Below are 21,739 nucleotides of genomic sequence, written 5' to 3'. Positions count from 1 at the left end.
AGTTGACAAATGTTGAGAATTATTTTGAATTTTAAAATTTACCTGCGTATTTTAAGCGTTTAAAATGGCATTTGAATTTTAGTATACGATACGTAAAATAATTTGTTATCTCCAAAGTTCAATTTTGAATTTTAAATGACAATAACATATAGAGTTTACTAAATTTCAAAACTAACAAAACAGAAATTGTATTGTTTTTCTTTTATTTTTATTAAAAAAAAAAAAAAATTATGTAATCTCTCATTTCGTTTCTGAAATATTTCAATGGTAAATTACAAGGCATAATTAAATTATTAAAAATGTTTATAAGTGTATAATCAATTGTAATAATATATCATGTGTGCTGATGATTTTTTCAAGTTGAACAAATAGTTTTAAGCAAAGTTTTAATTTGCGAAAAAAGTGCTTCCATAAAGTAATTTTTTTTTTCTTCAGTTTTTTCAAAAAATTTATTTTTTTGCATTAAAAATTAACACACTGCGCTACGGAGGAAAAAACAATACTTAAACCTTATAAAAGATCATATCCTATAAGTTAGACTTGTCTCGCATATTTTGGCTTAATTCTCCTCTAACATCTCATTCGTGAATCGTTTGATTAATTTTGCGATGTCACTATAGGTCGATCGAAAAAAAACTCAGTTCGACGTCGATTATCAAAAAATACTAGATGTGCTGCGTGAAAAACTTCTAGACATTTATTTACTGTTCTTTAACACGTTTTCATAAATAAATAGAAAAAAATTTGCTCTACAGACTCATGATCCCAAGGACCCAAGAAAGTTTTGCATTAACAGTAAAAACTTTCGCATCAACTTAGAGAACACCTTATAACGACGCGTGATTATTTTTCTTATACTTCACTGATTTTTTACTGTCTCGCGTGATCGACTTCTTGTCTATAATAACAAGAAATACCAGAAACTATTTTATAAAATAAATATTTTAGTAATAAAATTTGAAATCTAATAAATATAAATATAATTGACTTTTTTTAAATGAATTTTATTTTCAGTAATCGATTGAAATTATAAAAAATGACAAATGTAAACTAAAAAAAAAAGGGAAGAAAGTCGTAAGGTCAGATAAGAAAAACGATCGGATGTAAGTCAAAAATAAGAGAGTATTCTTAATAATAAAGATGACGAACGATTAAAAAACCTGACAAATAACGTCGTACAGTGGAATAACGGCGACACTCGTCGCGATGACAAAGTTTTTCATGTCTTCTACTGGTTCATTTTCTTTTTTTAATATATGCTTCCGAAGAGTCTTACAATATCAAGTACAAACGCAATATCTTTCTTTGTGACTTTTTTTGCTTGAAGACTCGTTTTTAAACCTCTTGCTCGTTCCCGTTCACGCTCACAATCTCTCTCACACTCTCGCTCTTTCTTTCTTTCTCTCTTTTTAATGTTAGTACGTAAAAGTCTCAGCGAATTGTACAGTATTTAAAGGAGCACTCGAGAATACACAGATACAATCATTGAAAGTGTAGCATATTTATACTTAAGAAAAAATTGTCCAAGTATTACTTCGACGAATACACACGAGCACTAATCTTATACTTCAAATGCTTGTATCTGCAGATTCTTCATCATTGTCAAGCCTACAATGTTCAACTTTGAACGTCATTTTTTCTCCCTCTGTGTAAATGAATTGCAGTACATTAGTATTGAAACACGTTACAGCTGCATTGAATTTTAATTAGTTTCTAGTATTATCAATACGCCCATATACGTCAATATCGACAAACTAAGCTATAAACTCATCCATCTCAAGTAAATTGTGGGATTTGCTTAACGGATCTAGGAAAGATCCTTTCAAACTAACAGTATATTGAAATACGAAATGAAAAAATTAAAGGAGCAATTTGAAGATATTCAGAAATGAAGAAAAAAAAACAAAATCAGTGTCGTTTTTAAAAGTATTTATGTATAGAGCCCAGTCTTACAAAAAAATGACCGCATCGTATTGAGGGACGGGCGTTGACTGCTCACTGCATTTACTTTTTTTTTTTCATTCAACTAACAATCGTCGTGCTGCTTATAGTTGGAGTTTCCACTGCGCAATAATAATAATTAATAATAATTAATAATAATAACAATCGTTCATAAACCTCATTCTTTCACGATTGCGTTAAACGTTTTCATCCCGTGTTTCCATCATTTTTTTGTCCACTGAGAAGTAGGGGTATACATGTGTAAAGATATTACAGTGTTATAAGTACGATCATAGAAATTAAACTATTAATTTTAATGAAAATCCTACTCTCATTTGCCTATTTGTTTTCTTTATAATATTATTTTTAGAATTATGATTAAAAAACTCTCGTTTATTTCTGCAAAAATCAAAAGCGAACATAGTGTAACTTTATTTGTTTTCTCTTGTCTGTTTTTCTGTTACTTCCGTGATCGTAAGATTACAAATTTGTTTAATTAATGTAATTTTTTTTATTTCAATAATTTGAGGGATGAGAACCACCTTAATCCTTGATCCTTTAATAAAATCGCCTTTTCGAATCGCCATTGCATGTCTGAGTGTAGCCCTGACTTGGGAGAGTTGCGCAAGGTACCCAGGGAAGAGGGAACTTCTCTTTACTACGAAATGATCACAGCTGACCTGCGGTGCCCTGCGGAGCCCAACAGTCCGATTTGTTTTTAAAACGACGTGAATGATGTTGGTTATATATATATACTTAGAAGGACAGACGAGCCATTATAGCTTAGATTGAATCAGTGCTGATCGTTGAATGGCATTTTAGGCTGGGACTGTTTTTTTCTTGTTTTATTTTGATGGTGGCATAAAAGATGTTGGAGATTAACGGATATTGGCGCATCACATGGCATACTTGCGCGTCCACTCGCGTGCCAATTCGTTGTATTTTTCTCTGTCGGTTTTGTATATTCTAGCTATCTCTGGCACTAGAGGATCATCTGGGTTTGGGTCGCAGAGCAGAGAGCATATTGACAATAACACTGAAACAGAAACAATTATTCATAGTATACCTTAAGCTCATGTTGATTTGTGTGATACACTAGAAAAAATAGATAGCCAATTGAATAAATTTTTATGTTTATCCTCAAAGTGAAATTAAATTTCAAAGTTTGAAATATAAACTTTTGAATTACGTAAACAGTATGTTTATTATTATCATGGTTTATTTAAGTTTGCTATGTCGTTTTATTTAAAATTAATATTTACCTTTTGAAATAGTTAGTGCAGGAGACCATTGCGATCTTAAAATATCAAGGCAAATACTTCCATTACTGTTAATGTTAGGATGATAAATTCTGGTCGTGAATGCAACCTAAACAGTTAAAGTTATGAATAAATTCAACTTTTTTTTTTTCAAGTACATAAAAACGATTACTTTTCATTTAAAATAGTTTTATTAACAAAAACATACCTTTGGTGGTTTGAACGGATAGTCTGTTGGAAAGTGTATTGTTAAAAAGAATACTCCACCTTGGTATGGACTGTCAACCTGTAAATAAAAAGTTTTGTTATGTAACAACTGTTACAGATAAGATGATTGATCAGAAATATTAAATTTTAATCACTTACTGGACCCATGATTGTTGCCTGCCAGTGAAACACTGTAAATTTAAATAAAAATTCGAAATGAATTGAATAACTTTGTAACAAGTAAGTAGTGTATGCTATTTCTTTTCTATGTTTTAAAAGTTTTTATAGGCTTAGGTATAAAAACAGATGATACATTTGTATAAGTATGTAATGACAGGGTACAAAATCAATAAGTCTGTGTCATGTATGAAACTAGAAATATTTTCATAAGTTTGGAAAGTCGTGGTGATCTGAGTTAAAATATGCATAAGCTAAATTAATAACAAATATGATTTTAAAAGACTGTGCAGACATTAGAACAACTTTCCAGAGATTTAACGTTACAGTGACAGTTAAAAAAGTGTTTGCTTATTTGAGAAGGTTGGCGTTTTTTGGCATTATTTCATAGGTGTTTATATGTAAGATGAGCAAGTACTTTTGTATATGATTAAAAATTTCACGTTCAGCTATACCAATTTAATATTTGAGGTAGAAGCGTAAGGTTACCAATAAATAATTATTTTCATAAATGAAATACATTACGAATTATTAGTTACCATAACTTGACCGTTTTATTAAAAGATTTATTTTTGAATATGAAATCCGTACTAGAAACTTGGACTACGTTTTCATATGCTTTTGATAAGTTAATTTTTCAGCAAAAACTGATAATAAATATTAGTACAAAAATAGAGTAACGTTTATTTAGAAAAACATGGTTGTTTAAAGCTGTTATGTATTGTGGAAAAAACTAATAATAATAATTTATAGTTTTTGTAAGTTTAGTAGAGATAAGAGTTTATAATTGTACTATTATATGTACAAGGTCAGAATGTTCATATTTACTGAAATCAATTAAGAGAGATTTAAAAATACACCAATTTGTTTAGGATTTATATTTGATTAATTACTGATTTTATTAATAACCGACAGTTATGTAAGTAACTGCTTCTTCATTAGAAACGACTGTGTTAGTGAAGTAGTTATTTCTGGTCAATATCTGATATAGTATTCTCATAATTTCGAATTTTCACTGATGATAATCACAGCACTAGTAGATGTGCATAAAATCTTAACATAAACTCTGAACTACTGTTGTATTTGAAAAAAAAAACTGTATAAGAAAATTGCATACTAATGAACATGATAAGTATTTTACTTTGATACTCATAAAAACAATCTTCATATTTTTATCCACAGAGAAAATTATAAAAAAATCATGTCACTTAATACATTAACACATCACTTATGTTTTCATCAAAATGTACACTATCATCAGAGATAAAGAGGTTTAAGCAGACATAAGTTACATATTCTTTTTCTGAGTTCAGTAGAGATTAACAAAATTGATTGGACTTACGATCTTCGCTCACTGGGCCCGCTGAACATTGTGATGGTGGATCTCTCCCCAAATCTTGAAGCTCCTATATGAGAAAAAAAACTACAATTAGTTACACTAACCAAGTTTCGTACACATAGTATGGAGATTTTTTAATTTTCAAGTTTCCAGACAGGAAAAATGTCTTACATGCTCTAATCTCATTTTCTAAAGAGTAGAAGTAATAAATGGTGATTATAAGACCAGTCATTGATAAATATTGTGGATCGTTCCACTAAATACACACAGAACAGGAGTGCTTTACGCATTATTTAAAAGGAAAGGGCAATGCAAGTAAAGAAATCAAACAGTGACATGAATGAGTCATAGAAGAGACCAGGAGTTGTCACTGGCATAAATATGATTCGATCTTCTTGTCAAGTAGCCAAAAAGACTTTGCTACAGCATCCACAGGAGAAGAGACTATTTAAAAAGTTATTATATAGAGAGAGAGAGATACAAAGAGAACAGTCACATAGAATCGCCGAGAATTTCAATGATTTCCGAGTTATCTATAGCTCGACGTTGTTGTGTATGTACATGTGAGACCGTGAGATATATAATATGTATGTATATGTATACGTGTATATTATAATAAGTGTGCAGAAATAATGCACATCAGAAGAGAGTGGGAGTAATTAATCGGGATAGCAAACCAGGTAGGTTTGATCTAAACAAATGTGAATCCATGAAGGAATGTCTCCCAAAACACGTGAGAGTCTCACGCCAGCCTCGCGCACCAGGAGTTGGCGCTGCTGTCCCCTCCCTCTTCTTCGAGGCAGCAGTTTTCCTTGTTTAACGCAATAAGACATGGGACGACATGTACATGCTAGAGATAGTGCTTATGTATGTATACGCGCTCGAGTGTGCGCGCAACCGCGCCTCCTTCCGGGTCATCCCGAAAAAATGCTAGCAAGTCAAAAAAAGCACCAGGAAATCGAGCCGCCTTACACGACTGAGCGCATCAGCGAAATCACGGTGGCGCGATCACACAACGGCAACAGACAAAGCTCGTCCGCGGAAAGCCCCCCATTGTTTTCGCATACCGAACGGAGAGGCTAGAGGACAGCTCTGAAATGCCCCGGTACCCGAACACGGCTTACTCACAACAGTGTACTTGTATGCATGCGATGTAGCTAGACAGAGCCAAGGATGTGTAACAGGGTATAGACGGGCTATTGGGCTAGCGTAGCAGAAAAAGGGCCATAACCTCCGGGTCACTAATATGTACGTAGCTATTGCAGCAGAGCACCAGCAGACAAGGACCGGAGCGCATGATGACACGTACCTTGTTAATCCGCTTTAGAGCCATTTGTGGAACTGCGTCCTCTGTGTGTTTGTGTGTACAGGCTAGGTATGGAGCCTCGTGCTGGGCCAAAGACTGGGGCTCACTTTTCAGGACTCACTGTTGCAGCAAAGAGCACAGAGCAACGGTGAGTTGGTACAAGCCAACGATGACTACGGCGAGGGCGCTTAGCTTGCGAGAGCAAGAGAGACAGATGCTTCGAGGTTCGAGGTTCGAGGTCTCTCTTCTCTCCTACTTCTTCTTATTCTGCTGCTAATGTACCTATACGCTTCACAACTCCCCGGTGCACGGTATATACTTATATATTTTTTTCGTGACGCAAAGTTAACAACTACAACTAGCCTAGTCGCGCGCGGGTATGTACTATGTACTGTACACACGCTGCGGTAGAGCGGATAGCCCGGATAGCCGACAAGCCGACCGATGAAGCCACGAGCGAACGACGAGACGAAAGCACACACAAGCGACAGCAGAGCTCAGCAAGTTAGCGGAGGTTCTCTTCCGTCTCGTCTCGTTGATGATTAGGGAATTGCAAGATGGCCGCCTCTAAAACGTCGTTCCACTATGCGATTCAAGATGTCCTCCGCGCTCGTCCGACTGTTCTGTCGCCTTCTGTCGTTGTCGTTCTGTGCTACTCTTAATGGCACTGTAAGTACTGGCTGAGCTGGCTCAGTGCTTTGGCACAATTGGCACGGAAAGCTAAACGCGCGTGTTGTTACTGACTAGTCTGGTACTCTGGTGTGTTAGTATAAGTTGGTACGTGTCCTGAGGAGTCTTTCGCTGTGTGCATCGCGAAATCGCGGGGTGCGAATTGCGAATATGCAGGAGAAGGGAAGGGGGTGCAATTTTTTTTTTTTTTTTTTTTTTAGATCAAGTACAACATTTTTAAATAGGTAATATTAATTTGTAATCAGAGTAGGTAATTAGTATGTTGTTGTTGATGTATTCGGTCGCGACACTAGCGACATCCAAGATTGAGTTGAGGGTTGAGGTTGACCTCTGTAAGACCTAATTAAACCTTGGAAATTTAAAAGCCGCCAAATGTCGAATGACACTGTCAATTTAATGATTATTTTATATTTTTGACTCTTTAAGATGTAATGACCTACTTAGGCAATTTGTTTGCATTCGTTCTCATCTATAATAAAGACAGGGAATGCAAAAAAATATCACCAGTCACACATTCGTATTTCAATTTTATTGTATTTTTCCGCGCTACTTGCACGAGAGCAGATAATGACAGTACGACAATGGCACTGAAGAGACAGACACAAAGATACAATAATTGCTCATTGAATTGCTATAATATATACACTTGTGCACGTATAAAGTATAAAGCGATTCGATATAATGCATAAATGAAATACTTAATGTAGTTATGTATGAATTTATACAGATATAGGTACACAAATCGCTTGAGCTTTATTGGAGTTTTAAGTTATGTACATATGAACAGTCTTAACGGACAGATACTCACGATCCCCACAGCATAGGGACACCTCCTCGTGTTATAGGGATCGCGAATATCTGTCCAGCTAACATAGGTTCGCTAGTGCGATTTAAAAGTGGCTCTTTAAATCAATCGGCGAGCTGCCTTGATTGACTTCAAAATCGATAATGAATTTACCTACCCATCTGAATATTGCCTCTAATAATGTTACTATTGCCTCGTTTTTGAGAAAAAAATTGTATCGTTATCGAGTTGATCATGAAAAAAATTTGAAAATTTTGTTGAAACGTAATTTTACGTGTTAAGTACATATTTTCTCCCCTTGAACTCCAACGATTGGATTCATGATAAATTAAATACGTCACAGTATTGTGGAAGTAATTTGTATAGCTTTGCGTGCTTTCGAAACGGTTAATCATTGTTTTTCGTATCATACTATCATACATAATTCATAACCGAACAACTTTTAAATTATTACCTCTCTGGCGCAACGATGAAGCTATTTCAGCGGGAAATTTGAATTTCATGGACGCATGTATGAACTTATTTTAAATCTACATCTTTGGCTAATTCGACTTTATTTCAGCCATTTCGTTTCAAAGGTTCTTGAGGTCGTTTTAAATATATTTAAATATTAGTAATAAATGTTTTAAACATTTTTTTCAGATGATATGATTAATCATTTGCTCTAAATACACGTGAGAATTTAAACTTTTCGTTGTATTTTTATAACAAGCGAAACTGAGGTGAGTAGCAAAAAAAAGACGACCGATTAATTTTTGGCATGTACAATCACAAAATCATGAAAGGTTAAATTTCAAGTTGATCAAACAAACACACTTGAGGCTCGTTGAGCAAGGAATAATAGCATACTTTTGCAAAAAAAAAAAAAAAAAAAAAACAAACAAACAAACAAACAAACAAAAACAAACAAAAATGTCTTTACGCATCGTTCAACTATAAGTATACAATTAATGGTCCAAAGTCAACCTGGATTTCTCTGGAATACGCGTCAACATGGGTGACAGACCGCAAGGTTGCATGTGCTCGCGAAGAAGACGAATGTTGGCTCACAAAAAATGCAGAAGAAAAAGGCAAATACAGGTTTGCGACCAGGAGGTGGAGCGCTATTATGAGCCTTACTTGCAACACGTACACGACGAGTACTCGCCGGAGTCATCGGAGTGCAATTCGGAAATTGAGCTTCCCTGGAACGAGTTTGCCATTAGTCACACCGAGTTGGAAAATTTAAGAAAGTGTAGTAAAATTCTAGAGGTACGATTTGAGCGGTTCCATCTCATAGAGAATCCAACACGAAAAATAAACTTTAAAGGTAAAAAAAAATGGATTTTTTTAGAAATCGGACATAGTTGAAATAGAAGAAGACGAAGCGAAAGAGGTGGAGCCGGTAAGAAAGGTATCCTCAGGGCTGATCCATTTACCGTGGGAGGAATTAGTCATAACGGATACCGTGCAGTCGGATTTGGCTAAGAATAAAATGAGTCACTGCGATTCGACTCTGGAAATTCCTTGGGAAGATATAATGTACGATTCCAACATCAAAATACAAGTTTCCAACGAGGAGTTGAAAAATTGCGACAAGGATGTCGTGGAACTCCCGTGGAAGGACTTATTGATGCCGGAGAATATCACTTTGACTACTCCGCGACAAAAATGCCTGCTCTTCCAGAATAAAAAAGTACATAAAAAGAGCAAAAAATGCGGCTGTGCGAAATTTAGACAAAAAAGTTTGTTTTGAAATTTTTTCTTATCTTCAACAATTCACGAGTACTAACGTAAAATAACTGTACACTTTTTGTACCGCAAACGCATGAAAAATAAAATTTTAAATACTAAATTATACCAAAGAATTTAATCACCTCAATGTTTACGAAATTAACCATTTGTTATTCAATGTTCGACTATATTCACAGTGTTTTTAATCAGCAGACACGCGATCGTTTGACTTAAATTTTTCTAACCTGCCTGGTAACCGGCACATATACAATCATCATGTAAAAATCCAGATCAACGACCAAACAGGCGTACAGTTGAAATTTCAATTCATTAAATTCTAAATGACAGTGCATGGCAAATAAATTCCTAAAAAATTAGGCACTAAAGATCGGTATCGGAAAAAAAACCTCAAAATCACAAGCGCCTTTAAGGATCCGGTAAGGATGAAAAACACTTCCTCCGAGACGAGTCTGGCCTCTTCGGTCCCGATGACGGCCACGTCGAACCTCACTTACTCCGACGCAGACTACGAAACATCCAGCGAGCTTCTGACTCCACGAGCAGTGTCCGCCCTTTCACCGCGATGTCCGATCTCGCAATATTATTCTCCAAGAGTTGACAGCGATTACCTATCGATCGGGATCAGCAAATCGAGTACTGTCCTACAGGCGCACGACGAAGAGAGCGTGTCATCGCCGGCCACGAGCAGGTACTTTAGCAGCGTCAAGAGTGACACTTACCTGTCCCAGCAAAGTAAGATGATCAGCGACTTTATGGAAGACGTTCCTAGAGTGTCCGAAGAAATAGCCGAGCCTAACTTGTTGCCCAAGCCGGCAGAGTCGGTGGAATCAGTGCTGACCGAATTTTACCCCGCCAAGAGCGATGCCGCCTCTTCCTCGACGAGCAGGACGGACGAAACTCTGCGCGGTTCGCGGTGCTCCGTCACTAGCGACGAAGCACCCGATGATCCGGAGAGGCTCAAAAGCGCGGAAAAAATCGACGTCCTCGGCACGATCAGCCAGACGAAAAACAAAATTCTCGAGAATCTCGCGCACGTCACGCACAACAAGTTGTTTTCGAAGCCCAGCATGGGTTACTACGCCAATAAATATTCGTCCCTCTCGATGAATCAGGACGAGCCAAGCGTACTGACGCAAAAATCGTCACACCTGTCGTCACGCAGATCGACACCGTCGCGAAGTAACGGCGTCGAGTCAATTCTAATGATTGACTACGAACTCCAGCCGCTAAACTTGATGTTGTCGAGGCTGCTGGCCGAATTTCGAGCGATGGATGTGCGGGGCAAGCTCGGTTTTTCAGACGCAAGTCGGTACGACTTCCAAAGTGAATTATTCCAACCGGGAGTTCAGAAGCGCTGCTCAAGGAAGAGTATCGCAACGTTGACGGCGCGGACGGACCGGCAAGGAAGCGCGATACTGAGCGAGTATATGATGCGCACCGGCCAATCGGTATCTAGCGATCGGCGGGCTACTCCCAAGACGGATGGACAGTCGCAAACATCGAGGACCAGTCAAGCCTATTGTGACAAAGCAGTACGCGAGTCGTTGGAAAAAAGTGGATCGCAATCGAGGTATAAGCATTTGTATGTATATGGATGTAATAAATACTTGTTATTTCGTCATATGATGTATATTGGTGAATTTTGTTGTTTTTCGATCAAGATCGAAAGTGATGGAGAGATGCGAGCGCTGCAGTCGACATCGGAGAATAAATCGGTATGTCGGTGCTGGAAAATCTTATCACTGTGAAAGCAAGTGTATCGTTTCCCCGACTACAAGTCCTGAGGATGATGGCACGTGTCACAAGAGGGGCCTCTTCGACAGAAGAAGGTCGAGCGGTGATGGCGAAGGTAACGAAGAAGAGTCGATCATGGGTATCGGGAATAAGGTTCAGGGGACGCACTCTGAAGGGGAGACGATTGAGAAGAGCAGCTTATTTTCTGATTTTGTGTCGCTGATGGCGGAGCGTTGCGCTTTTCTGACGCGGCCGCTGACAGAAACGACAAAGTGTCAACATGTCGCCGATAATGTGAATAGAATTGAATCTAAGGATGGTAGTGACAAAATTTTGCCAATTTGCGATGAATATCAAGATGCCAAAGGTAAGTTTGACTGCGGTGTTGCTGACGTTAACCGAGTATCGTGAATTTTGAGAGTTTATGAGTATTTCCAATATACCTTGTGCAGATAATTTACAAAAACTTTGCTGCATTCTCCTTAATTACACAAGATGTAGTATTGTACGTATGTTGATGTTTGTAAATTTTAATTAAGTTGATAATACGATTTTCAACATCTTACCGATTTTTGTTACAGATCCGAAATAAATTGTTATTTTCCATTTCTGCTTACTAGATAAACTTGCCCCGACGTAGACAACATGTCAGTATAAATTCAATAACTTGTTTTAAATTAATCACAAAATGTTACGCCTACTTTTATTATCATATTGACCATGGTCAAAGTGTCGATTGATAAATATTGAAGCCAAAATTTTTGAGTCACTTTTTAATCCGTTTGATATCGTACATTCAACATAAATCAGATGATTCGAGTCGGTTTGATGCAGTTCCAATCAACTCAATCGTGAATTGAATCTGGTATACTTGTGATCAAGCATATAAGTATGGTTTTCAATCTCTTGTATGATACAAACGTAATTATACACGAACGTCGTATCGATACGTATAATGACCTACCCTTGTTAGATTTTATGTTCATTAGAAATATTGATAGTAAAAAAATTTTTTTTTAATTTGCTCTCTAGACGTGTAATGCGCTGTAAACGTGGTGATCGCATGTCCGCGTATTATTCCACAAAGCTTGCAAGCTTATCGACAGACGAGGCCGCGACGAGGAGCAGATTTGTCTCCCTGACTCCGGGTGTTCCCCAAGATGGCGTTATGTCCGCATCGACCTCTTCTACGCGAGCCCCCCACGCTCTTCCCTCGGAAGACTCGTCGAGGAGAGCTCTATAGGCAAGAGAGAAAGACGCCTCGAGCTAGCAAAAGAGGAAAAGAGAGCCGTACAACGACGGCCCTGTAATCACCATATCCGAGAATCCGAGTCAGTCTGGCTCGGTACAAGCGTCAGTACCGTCAGTGTACGTCCGGGGACGCGTTTTTCTACTTTTACCTATATTTTCATTATAATATATTTGCTACCATATAATTATATGCCTATTAAAACCGATTGGCCGCATTCATGTACACTGTGGCACAAGCAATCGCTTAAAATTGTTGCGAGCGATATAAAACTTACTTATATACATTCGCACTAAAATATTTAACAATTTTAGCAAAAAAAAAAAAAAAAAAAAAATCGACACACAATAGTGCGTGTGACGGCTGCGCTCACGTCCGGGAAATCAAGAATAACGCGAGAACAGAGGGACGGTTGACATAAACTCCCTCACCGAGTTTTCGCACTGTTGTTCGCGAATTTTATCCCCCAAAGTGCTGGTGCTGTGTCTATGCTTATACGGCCGTACGCTCTGCATGAGTGCGTCGACAGTGTAACAAAAAAATGGAGCAGTGACGAGTGTAGGTACGCCTTTATGAGCAATACTCGGCGCGAGTGTGTTTGACAGCAGTGTGCAAATGCAAATGTGTGCTGGGGCCTCCGAAAACGTATGGATGTATACGTATATACGTCCCGTTGCGCGGCCTCCTTCACCTTGGGCAGAAATTTGTACGGATCGCCTCTAATGTGTCTACTACACCGCAATACGTTGAAACGATCGTGAAGGTCCTTTTTACTACGGTACGAAAATGAAATTTAAAAAAAAGCAAATGATATAAAACAGTGACAGAGAGTACAAGGGGTACACGATCGCCGTGGACACAACATGCCAGTGAGGGTGTTTTAGTGACATGTCTGTGTCGTGCGTGACGAATGATTTATAATAATCATAATATTATAATCGCGATACGCGAGAATGGGCTGCCGTCGTTGCTTGAACGGAATTAGCAGAGCTGGCTCTGTCGAATTCGTGATTTGTAGGTGTAGCTTCGATCCTCTGCCCTGCACTGGGACCTCCTGACACAAAAGGAGCTGTCATAAACGTTTTTAGGGGGTTGGCGTTATTACAAGTGCGAGAATATAATAAGTATAACAGAAAGTTTTGCGGTGGTAGTAGCTGTAGCTGCTGCAGTGTGCAGCGCTATGTGGCCAGACAGATGGCGCTACCGGCGTTTTGACACATCCCCAGAGCACGAGCTTGAGGCGGCTTGTACAACTGTAACGACAGCTGAAGCAGCTAATATCCAACAGCAGCAACAGCCTGCACCGCGAATGTCATCTTTTCGGGTTGAACGGCAGCTACAGCGACTCGCTGGTCGTAGATCTGGCATTGCAGCTTGGCAACATCATCACACCAGCTCGAGCTGTTTATTATGAGCCGGGAATTTTACGTGCCCTGCCAGCCTTACGCATATGCGGTGAGGATTTATCAGTACATGATTTTTTTTTTTTTTTTTTTTTTTTTTTTACTTGCTTGTTTCGCGAGCACTCCCTCTAGATCATGTTGGTGCAGAACGCAGCTGGAGACTTGGATGAATTTTCTTAGACGTGCCTTCTTTAGCAAGTGAATATGTAAACACAGATTTAGGTCGTATCATCCTTAACACAAGCTCGTATATTATACCCAGGAGGGTCGTTTTATTGATCTCGGGGTCGTACGTAGCGTGAGAGTTCTAAGAGACCCGACCTTACGCTACTTATAACATTTACACCCCTATATTCTGTACATTGTATCTACAGTACACAATTTTTCGCAGCCAGGTTATTGGGAGGGCTTGATTTATCATTATCTTTTTTATAAATTATGATAGGCACTTTAAATATGAAAATGCAAAAAACAAGTTCACTGTGATTAGATTTTGTTTGTCGCACGTGACTGCTCTACATAAGGGATGGTTTTGTTCTTCAAGATTGCTTCCAAGGTTTTTTTTTTTCACTTCAAACTGTCGATCGTGGGCTGGTCAATTTTACTTGGAAAAAAAAAAAATACAAGGCTAACACGGTATTTCTATAACGTAGAAAGATGATACTGCACGAATGGTAATTGAATGGGTGTGCTTTGGGTGTGTCCTAATCATTTTTGGACGTACCTTGAGTCTTTTACCCACATAAGTTTAAAAAGGTTTGTAGTTTGAACGTTAAATTATGTTCTACGTCTTTTTTTTTTTTTTTTTTTTCATTTGTGAAAAATAATACGACCCACTCCATAAAAACTATCTAAAAATTTGTTGAATTTTACGTTACTAAACAGTAATATTTAAGAAAACTTTTTATTGAATAAGCTACAGTATTTCTGCAAAATCATCTGTATTGTTAAAATTTCAAGCGACAGTTACTCACCTAGTCAAAACAAATGATATACGTAAATATAAATATAACTAAGTATTGTAGTATATACTGTGCAGTATTACTTACTCAAACAATAATTAAAAAAAATATATACATATATCTCGAGCATATAGTTACGTTCTCAGAAAGAAAGACAAGTGACTGCTTTCACCGTATGGCAGTATGGTACCAAAGTAAATCTTCACGCGCAGCGGCTTGGCGAACTGTCGATTTTCAAGGCTTATTTTTACGCCAAACCCGAAGACGCGAGAGAAAATGAACAACACGTACGTTTACGTAACCTTTCGAGAGGAGGGGGAATCCCATGTGTTGGTTCTCGGCTGTTTCTTCGTGAAAATTTGCGCGCTAGGTTTCACGCTCGATAATGTGCATTCCGTGCTCGTTACGCGGCAAGACTTTTATAGGCACACCGCGGCTGTGTCACTATACTGTTCCACGTGTAAAAAAATACAATTTGCGTATTGTACGATTCCAATAATGAGCAACCAAGGCATAAACCCGTGATACCTTGTACACTCACGTCAGCTTAAGTCAGCTACGGTGTAGTATCATATGGATGGAGGCAAGGTCGATTTCAGCATTAGGCTTTGGAGAAACGTGTAGGCTGCATATATATGCATTCATAAGCTTACGCAATGAACGCACACAGAGAGAAAGATAACGAATGGATTTCTCCAATCGCCTTCTACTGTTGTTATTCTTAGCGTATAACGCGATAGAGATAATGTACGTTGACTACATCGAAGCTCTAAGTCGCTATTCTACAAGTGCTCGAGTTTTGATCAGCGAGTCGGAATCGGTTACAGATTTGAAAAACGCCTGTGTTATTGTAGCATATTTTTCCCCTTTGACCCCAAAATCTTATTTCGTACACTTTTAGCACGCCAATTCTTAATTGATACCTTGTGTACGTGAGTAGAAATTAATTTTTTTTTTATCTGTGATGCTCGAAGATTCTGAATATTAATAGATAGGACTTGATTTCTCAGTAGCGCGAATAACGATGGTAATAAATGTGATGTACCTGTATACGTGAAAAATCAAGGATGACTCAGTCGTCTGGCTCACTCGTCATCGCTCTGAATAATAAAAGTATGGTATAGTGGTAGTATAGTTTAGTGCACTAAACTACCAGATGTTTGGAAAGTAGCATAAGATTTTTGATCTCTGTGGAGTCCCGAGGGACTCACAGCTGTTTGCCATACGGTTACTGAGCCCATGTGTTATACAGTCATTGTGCGTTTCAATACAGCTCTGTTTGAGTTTTCAGAATTTTAGAGTTCTTCGTTTTCTAAAATATTTGACAGAGAGTTTCTCACGGAGCTTATACTCGTAATGGTAATTTTTTATTTCCAAGCACGCATTACCTATGCCATAGGAAGGTCGTTTTTTCCAAAATATAAAAATTTCTAGTCACTTAGTACAGACGTAGCACGAAACACTTTTAAAAAAAGAATCAATCATAGGTAAATGTGTTGAAAAGAAAAACACGCATACTTGCTTACCTAAAGAGAGCGATCAACTTAGCAATAAAAAAAAAAGAGAAAAAGTATAGTTTCTACAAAGTAAGTATAGCCAATTATGTAACGTCCCGAAGCAACAGAAGAAAATCGCGGTTAGTGAACAAATACAAATCATCCATGTCTATGTCGTTCCGTTTGCGACCACCGTTCAGACCGAACAAAAGCGTGTCGTCGCAGACACCGCACCTCTTCCCTCCTTATAATTCAGTTTGATAGTGTTATTGGCAGGCCGCTTCAACCCGCTAGAATCATCTAGGATGTATGAGTAAATCGGTGTATCGCCGACACAGCGTCCATACCTGTATATATACGCCTACCCACAGATAGCCAGAAAACGGATAGTCATGAACGACAATGGGGAAACGGAGAAGCAGAGAGAAGAGGAGCCCTGCACGACTAGCTCGACGGAGACAGCGGCTGTGAGGACCTCGCGAATATCGAACTTCCGGGAACGGGTAAAGCTCTCTTATAGCATCGGGATTTATCGGTCGATTTGGCGGCAAATATATTTTACACACACAAACTCCTACCATCAGTTCAGTGCAAGTCTTATGTTCATTATAACCTATGATGGATACAAGTTTTCCACATTCTATCATTGTATGTAATCGAGTGTATTGTCGTTTGGTTGTGCTAACTCTGCTTTGTATTATCCTTATTCTAACTGGTCCACGTGAGTTTTAATATTAAATAGTACGTAAACAATGTTTGAGAATTTTAAAAATATTGTCAATATTGATGAATTGACATGAAGTTCTGTACCAATAGAGTATAGTGAACGAATGATATTTCGATGTATCAAATGTTGAGGCCTCAAAATCAACTCATAATTTTGAAGAAAGAACTGTAAAAAATTACACCATATTTGGTCGTATGAATCTTTATCTCAAGTGAGCCTCAATATAAAAGCTATCCGAGAATTTTTTTTCTTAGCCATCAGAACATTTTCTACTGAGTATAACAAACAAACATCCGCGCGATAAAAGACATGAGTCAATATTTCTGATAAGCATTAGGAATTTTTCCGCTTTGACATAGCGTAAATTTAGTCTACCGCTTTCTTTCCCTTGTATTTTATGATATCGTATATATATGATTCCTTCTTACTTGTTCTATAGACGAGTGGATGAGTAATCAATCTCTGAACAAAACAACAGGATATTGGTAGGAGAATAAGGTGCTTGTCGTATTGAATCCAAAAAGTGCTTTGCAAAAAGTTGGTTTTCAATATCGTGGAGGTCGATTTTCAACACCAAGGCATTCATGTAATTTGAATAGTATCAGCAGGAAGTGTCTTATACAGATAAATATAAGCTAAATTTATTAGAGTAAAAAAACATTTCCTGACACCTTTTTGCGAAGCAAACCTAACTCTATACCTTACGAACGTCAAAATATTCGATCAAATACGTTACGTGCTAGTTTTTCATTATCTCAATAAATCCCCTTGCAACAACATTTCGACAGACAAACTCGGCTCAGCAAAGAAATATCACCAAGATGGTATCTTCGACGTTTCGTGTCAGAGCTCACTGTAGTCCAGAGACGAATCAATACATCCCCCGATGAAAAAAAGCCCGCCGAGTCGAAAAAAAAGACAGCCTACCTGTCAAACTATTGCATCACCTACACCACTTCTCTCAAACAAATCACCCATCACATTTCGAGCTGCTCTCAACGTGTAAACGCACACCCGCGCAGATTAGATCGAGGCTGTCGTCGGCAGGCGTCGGAGTGGGCGGCCGGCTCAAGTCCTTGGTAAAGCGTCGAAGCACAATTGCCATAGAGTCCGAGCCAGCAACCTCCTGTTCGCTTGTACCTCCTCTTTCTGCGGTGACGAGTGTATCGTCGTCGTCGTCGTCGTTGTCTTCTACCACAGAGTTATGCACGGATAACGACCCCATTGACCAGGACGAACTGCAGACGCTAGTTGGTAATGTCTTATAGGATTTCGAAAGTTTTTTTACTGATTGTTGTTTTGCGCTTTCGAATGGTCTTTTCTAGTGATGGGGGAGCGCGATAAAATTCGAGGGTCGGGATGGATCTGATAATTCACAGTCATTTTGCGAATCATTTTTCGTTTATGTTATCCGCGCAGAGGCAACGGAAGGTGACGGTTCGAGAGCCGCGGAAACGAACGACGACATCAAGGCCCGGGAAAATGAGTCTGGCGAGCCATCGCTGACACCACCCCCGCAGCCCTCTTCGGGTAATCTCGTTGGGAGTGAGTATAATCTTGTTGATTCCGGAGCGTCTTTGTCGGTTCAGTAGTTTATTCGCCTGGCATTACATAATACTCTGAATTTTTTTTATTGTACCATTTTCAACTAGGACTATTTGGTTCCTGTGTAATTTACGTTAAAAGAAATAATTATCAGGACTTTCACCTCTAAACTAAAAAATTGCGTGTTTTGATAAAAACTTATGGATGTACTTACACACATCATACTCTTAGAAGAAAAGTTTCAAAGCCATTGAGAACCAAAAAACGGGGAAATGAAGTATGTGCTTCATAACCACGTTCTTTTAAGGGAAACTTAAAAATCTGGTTCTGTCATGACTTTATTTTTTTTTAAACCACTTTAAAAGATCTTCATATGAATCTTAGAAAATTTTAGTCATCATAAGCTCTATAGGCTCAGTTACTTCTTACGGTGTCCAGAAGGTGAACTCTTTTAATACACATTGATTGTTTGTACATTTGAACTCTTTGCAGAAGTTTTAACATTAAAAAACATCCACGCTTTAATAAATAACCGTTAAAAATTAGATCAATTTTTTTTCTCGGTCCACTTGTCACATAATTTCATTTGAACGCTACATGATCCCAATACTAATATAATTTATCCAAATAGACACGTGTAACACTTCATATATAAGCCAAGAGAAGACTCACAAAAGCATCTTGAAACTATACAATGTATACACCTAACGCATTTCTCGCTAATCCTGTTAAAAAATATCGATAAAATCATATGTGTACTGCCATCCACGAGGTACTTAAGGCACTTGCTTATAGTCACGTACAAATAGGCCTTTTTTTTAAAGAAAGCGTAAAAATTCATGGACATTATACTTACCGTTGAAGAATAGCTCAATAATTTCTATTTTACAAAGGAATCACACTTGACACACTAAAAGCCCTCGAACGAATGTAACGAGCTTCGTTTGAGACGCTAGAGCAGTTCAAGTCATGAATCTCTGTGTCCTAAAATCTCGCAAAGTATTATTACTATTCGCAAAGTACCTACACAGAATCACTACGTTACACGAAAATAAAAAAAAAAGAAAAGAAAAAGAACGTTGCGATCGCAAGAGGAAAAAAAGGATACATCCAAGCCTCTTGTCGCAAACGTCGCGTACGGAGTTTCCCGTAAACGGAGCGAGCAGAGCAGCAGACGCGTTAAACGCTCTAACCTCATTTTTCGGTTGCGAATTACGCGCATTTTTCTTCCTCGTCCGTTCCGTCCTTATTGAGTATAAGTACACGTACACGCGCGCTCACAGACAGAACAAACGGCAGACGAGACAGGAGAGGAGGCCCCCCTTTCAATTTCTCTTTACACATATAATACACTGAACTGTCTGTATCTACTTATATGTAATCAAACGAGCGGCCGATGGCTGCATTTTCTTCTCATTTATTTCACGCCGTCAATAGTATTCCCCCTCATTTATTTCTAGGTGTACACACACAAACACAAGAGTATAAAGTTGAGAAATCGGTGTACGATTGTTCGATGAAACTTTTAATTTATTAGTGCAGCACGTTCGCGAGTACCATATACAAAGGCTAGACTTCTGTCTTAGCCGAAGACTATTAATCGGCGGTTCGAGTCTAATGGAAATTTGTAGCACGGTTATTGGGTACAAGTGTATACAAGAAAATGTATCGAAGAAACTTCTTATAGTCAAACGATCTTGGAATTAGATACGAGCTTCAACGCTTGCAGATATTTGTTTCAGTTTAAATCGGTAATCAATACCGATATGGATCACAAGAAAAGTACAAATTTAAACGAATTACGAAAATATACGTGTAGGTGAAGTTGTGGACTGTCAGGACGTGGAAGCTGCAAATTCAACAGCATCGACTGCAAGCGTCAGCGAACAGGTCAACAGCGATGAGGCCGGCGGTTTAGGGCCTCTGCTCGACAACGCGAGGAACTCTTCGAGCCGTGAGCAGATGCGATCGCCGGGCGGGATGCCTTCTGCCGTAATCGGAGTTCAAATACAGTATGACATCATTCATATTTATCAATACGTTTAGCCACGTGCATTACCCGTTGCCTCCGACTTAAGGTGTTAAAATTACGTACATACATAAAATAGTTTAACTGTAAAACTCGAAAGCTACAATAAAACTTTTGCCACTTCGAATGCCCTCGTTAAATTTCCTTTCGTTACAATAACAACTGATACACTTTTAAAAGTCGAAAATCAAACGAAACTCGTGCAGTATACAATATTACTTCTAGAAAAAAAAAAAAAAATTAGTCGAACAGCCGTAATTTTCATCCGACGTGTATATATACATCGTACGAGCGTCAATTTGCTCGTCAGGCGCGACCCTCGCTCGCTGAGCTCGTTCGCATCATCGACATCGGGCGAAAGTAGCACGTCCGCTCGTCGGTGTCGTCGTCCGTGAAATATATAATGCAAGGCTCGTGATATCAAACTACCTTTATACATATGTATAAACGTTACCAGCATGATCAGCCTAATATATGCGCTCGTATAGGTATATAGCTTTCAGGAAGCATCACCCCATAAGTACATCTCTCTTTCTGCCATAATAATCGCTGCTTTCACTGCACTCTTTATAGATCGGGTGTTAATAAAAAAAAATTAAAAAAAAATACTACTCGGATGCAGGTATAAGGTAACAAAATCGATTTTCCTAAGGAAAAAAATATTGTTCGTTCAACAACCGAGTCGCCTCGGTATCATACGTAACTCCAGCTACAGTTGCCCATGTTGTGTGCATTCTAGAGCTACAGAGTCTTCAGGAATCCGACGGAATCTTGACAGTGTCATTCCCGTGCTGTTTCTACGGAATAGCTTCGATAGCTCCTCTGGCTCCGTTTCCACCTCCTTCTCCTCCTCCTCGAACGCGCAGTCTACGACAACGGCAGAAAGTTATGCGACGACCGGCGAGACTTACACGACAGCTTCGTCGCTCGGGTAAGCGTACATATTCTTACACCTGCCCGCTTTTACCTGAACTTCTTTTTCTTCTCTTTGTGCATACATTCCTTACTTACAATCTTTTCAATCGATCGTGGAGTGGCGTAAACACCAAGCTCGCCTTTAGATGAATTGTGGATAGTAAATTTGAGTGGGTGCTCTCGCTTGACGATTAAGTTTGCTCCGATTTTTCTCAATACGT

At 38.5% G+C, this 21,739-nt stretch overlaps 4 protein-coding genes across 5 annotated transcripts in view; 3 read left to right on the top strand and 1 right to left on the bottom strand.

The window, feature by feature from the left end:
• Positions 1 to 1,914: 1,914 nt before the first annotated feature.
• On the bottom strand, positions 1,915 to 6,947 carry eff (ubiquitin-conjugating enzyme E2 eff). The gene is made up of 6 exons (XM_014353311.2): positions 6,233 to 6,947; positions 4,927 to 4,990; positions 3,567 to 3,598; positions 3,409 to 3,486; positions 3,204 to 3,309; positions 1,915 to 2,977 (listed from the first exon to the last, which is right to left on the bottom strand). Exons 1-6 carry the CDS (start codon positions 6,254 to 6,256, stop codon positions 2,838 to 2,840), a joined length of 444 nt encoding a protein of 147 aa, XP_014208797.1. The 5' UTR covers positions 6,257 to 6,947; the 3' UTR covers positions 1,915 to 2,837.
• Positions 6,948 to 8,663: 1,716 nt separating this feature from the next.
• Positions 8,664 to 9,459, top strand: LOC149373492 (uncharacterized). The gene is made up of 2 exons (XM_089596835.1): positions 8,664 to 8,975; positions 9,058 to 9,459. Exons 1-2 carry the CDS (start codon positions 8,718 to 8,720, stop codon positions 9,457 to 9,459), a joined length of 660 nt encoding a protein of 219 aa, XP_089452961.1. The 5' UTR covers positions 8,664 to 8,717.
• A 421-nt stretch (positions 9,460 to 9,880) lies between these two features.
• Positions 9,881 to 11,784, top strand: LOC149373491 (uncharacterized). The gene is made up of 3 exons (XM_089596834.1): positions 9,881 to 11,028; positions 11,120 to 11,559; positions 11,774 to 11,784. Exons 1-3 carry the CDS (start codon positions 9,881 to 9,883, stop codon positions 11,782 to 11,784), a joined length of 1,599 nt encoding a protein of 532 aa, XP_089452960.1.
• Positions 11,785 to 12,543: 759 nt separating this feature from the next.
• The window catches only part of LOC106639670 (javelin-like), a 67,747-nt gene continuing 58,551 nt past the window's right edge, over positions 12,544 to 21,739 (top strand). Inside the window, exon 1 of one of the 2 annotated variants that reach the window (XM_089597190.1) lies at positions 12,544 to 13,896. In XM_089597190.1, coding sequence (XP_089453316.1) covers positions 13,852 to 13,896 — 45 coding nt within the window. In that variant the 5' untranslated portion in view covers positions 12,544 to 13,851. The remainder of the gene's footprint in view (positions 13,897 to 21,739) is intronic. The other variant, XM_089597191.1, reaches the window with a different exon arrangement.

This window comes from Copidosoma floridanum, unplaced genomic scaffold, assembly GCF_036245765.1.
Source record: "Copidosoma floridanum isolate Cflo_tuat_1 unplaced genomic scaffold, Cflo_Japanese_pri ptg000030l, whole genome shotgun sequence".
In the NCBI taxonomy this organism is placed as follows: domain Eukaryota; kingdom Metazoa; phylum Arthropoda; class Insecta; order Hymenoptera; family Encyrtidae; genus Copidosoma; species Copidosoma floridanum.
The sequence above is the reverse complement of the archived record's forward strand: the minus strand, read 5'-3'. Positions and strand labels throughout refer to the sequence as shown.

Excerpts from the sequence above, each read along its gene's own strand:
- eff (XM_014353311.2), bottom strand. The coding sequence starts at position 6,256 with ATGGCTCTAAAGCGGATTAACAAG. Across the intron at positions 4,991-6,232 it reads CTCTAAAGCGGATTAACAAG|GAGCTTCAAGATTTGGGGAG; the intron begins GTACGTGTCATC and ends TTTCTCATATAG. Across the intron at positions 3,310-3,408 it reads ATCCGTTCAAACCACCAAAG|GTTGCATTCACGACCAGAAT; the intron begins GTATGTTTTTGT and ends TTAACTGTTTAG.
- LOC149373492 (XM_089596835.1), top strand. The coding sequence starts at position 8,718 with ATGGGTGACAGACCGCAAGGTTGCATGTGCTCGCGAAGAAGACGAATG. Across the intron at positions 8,976-9,057 it reads AGTGTAGTAAAATTCTAGAG|AAATCGGACATAGTTGAAAT; the intron begins GTACGATTTGAG and ends GGATTTTTTTAG.
- LOC149373491 (XM_089596834.1), top strand. The coding sequence starts at position 9,881 with ATGAAAAACACTTCCTCCGAGACGAGTCTGGCCTCTTCGGTCCCGATG. Across the intron at positions 11,029-11,119 it reads AAAAGTGGATCGCAATCGAG|ATCGAAAGTGATGGAGAGAT; the intron begins GTATAAGCATTT and ends TTTTCGATCAAG.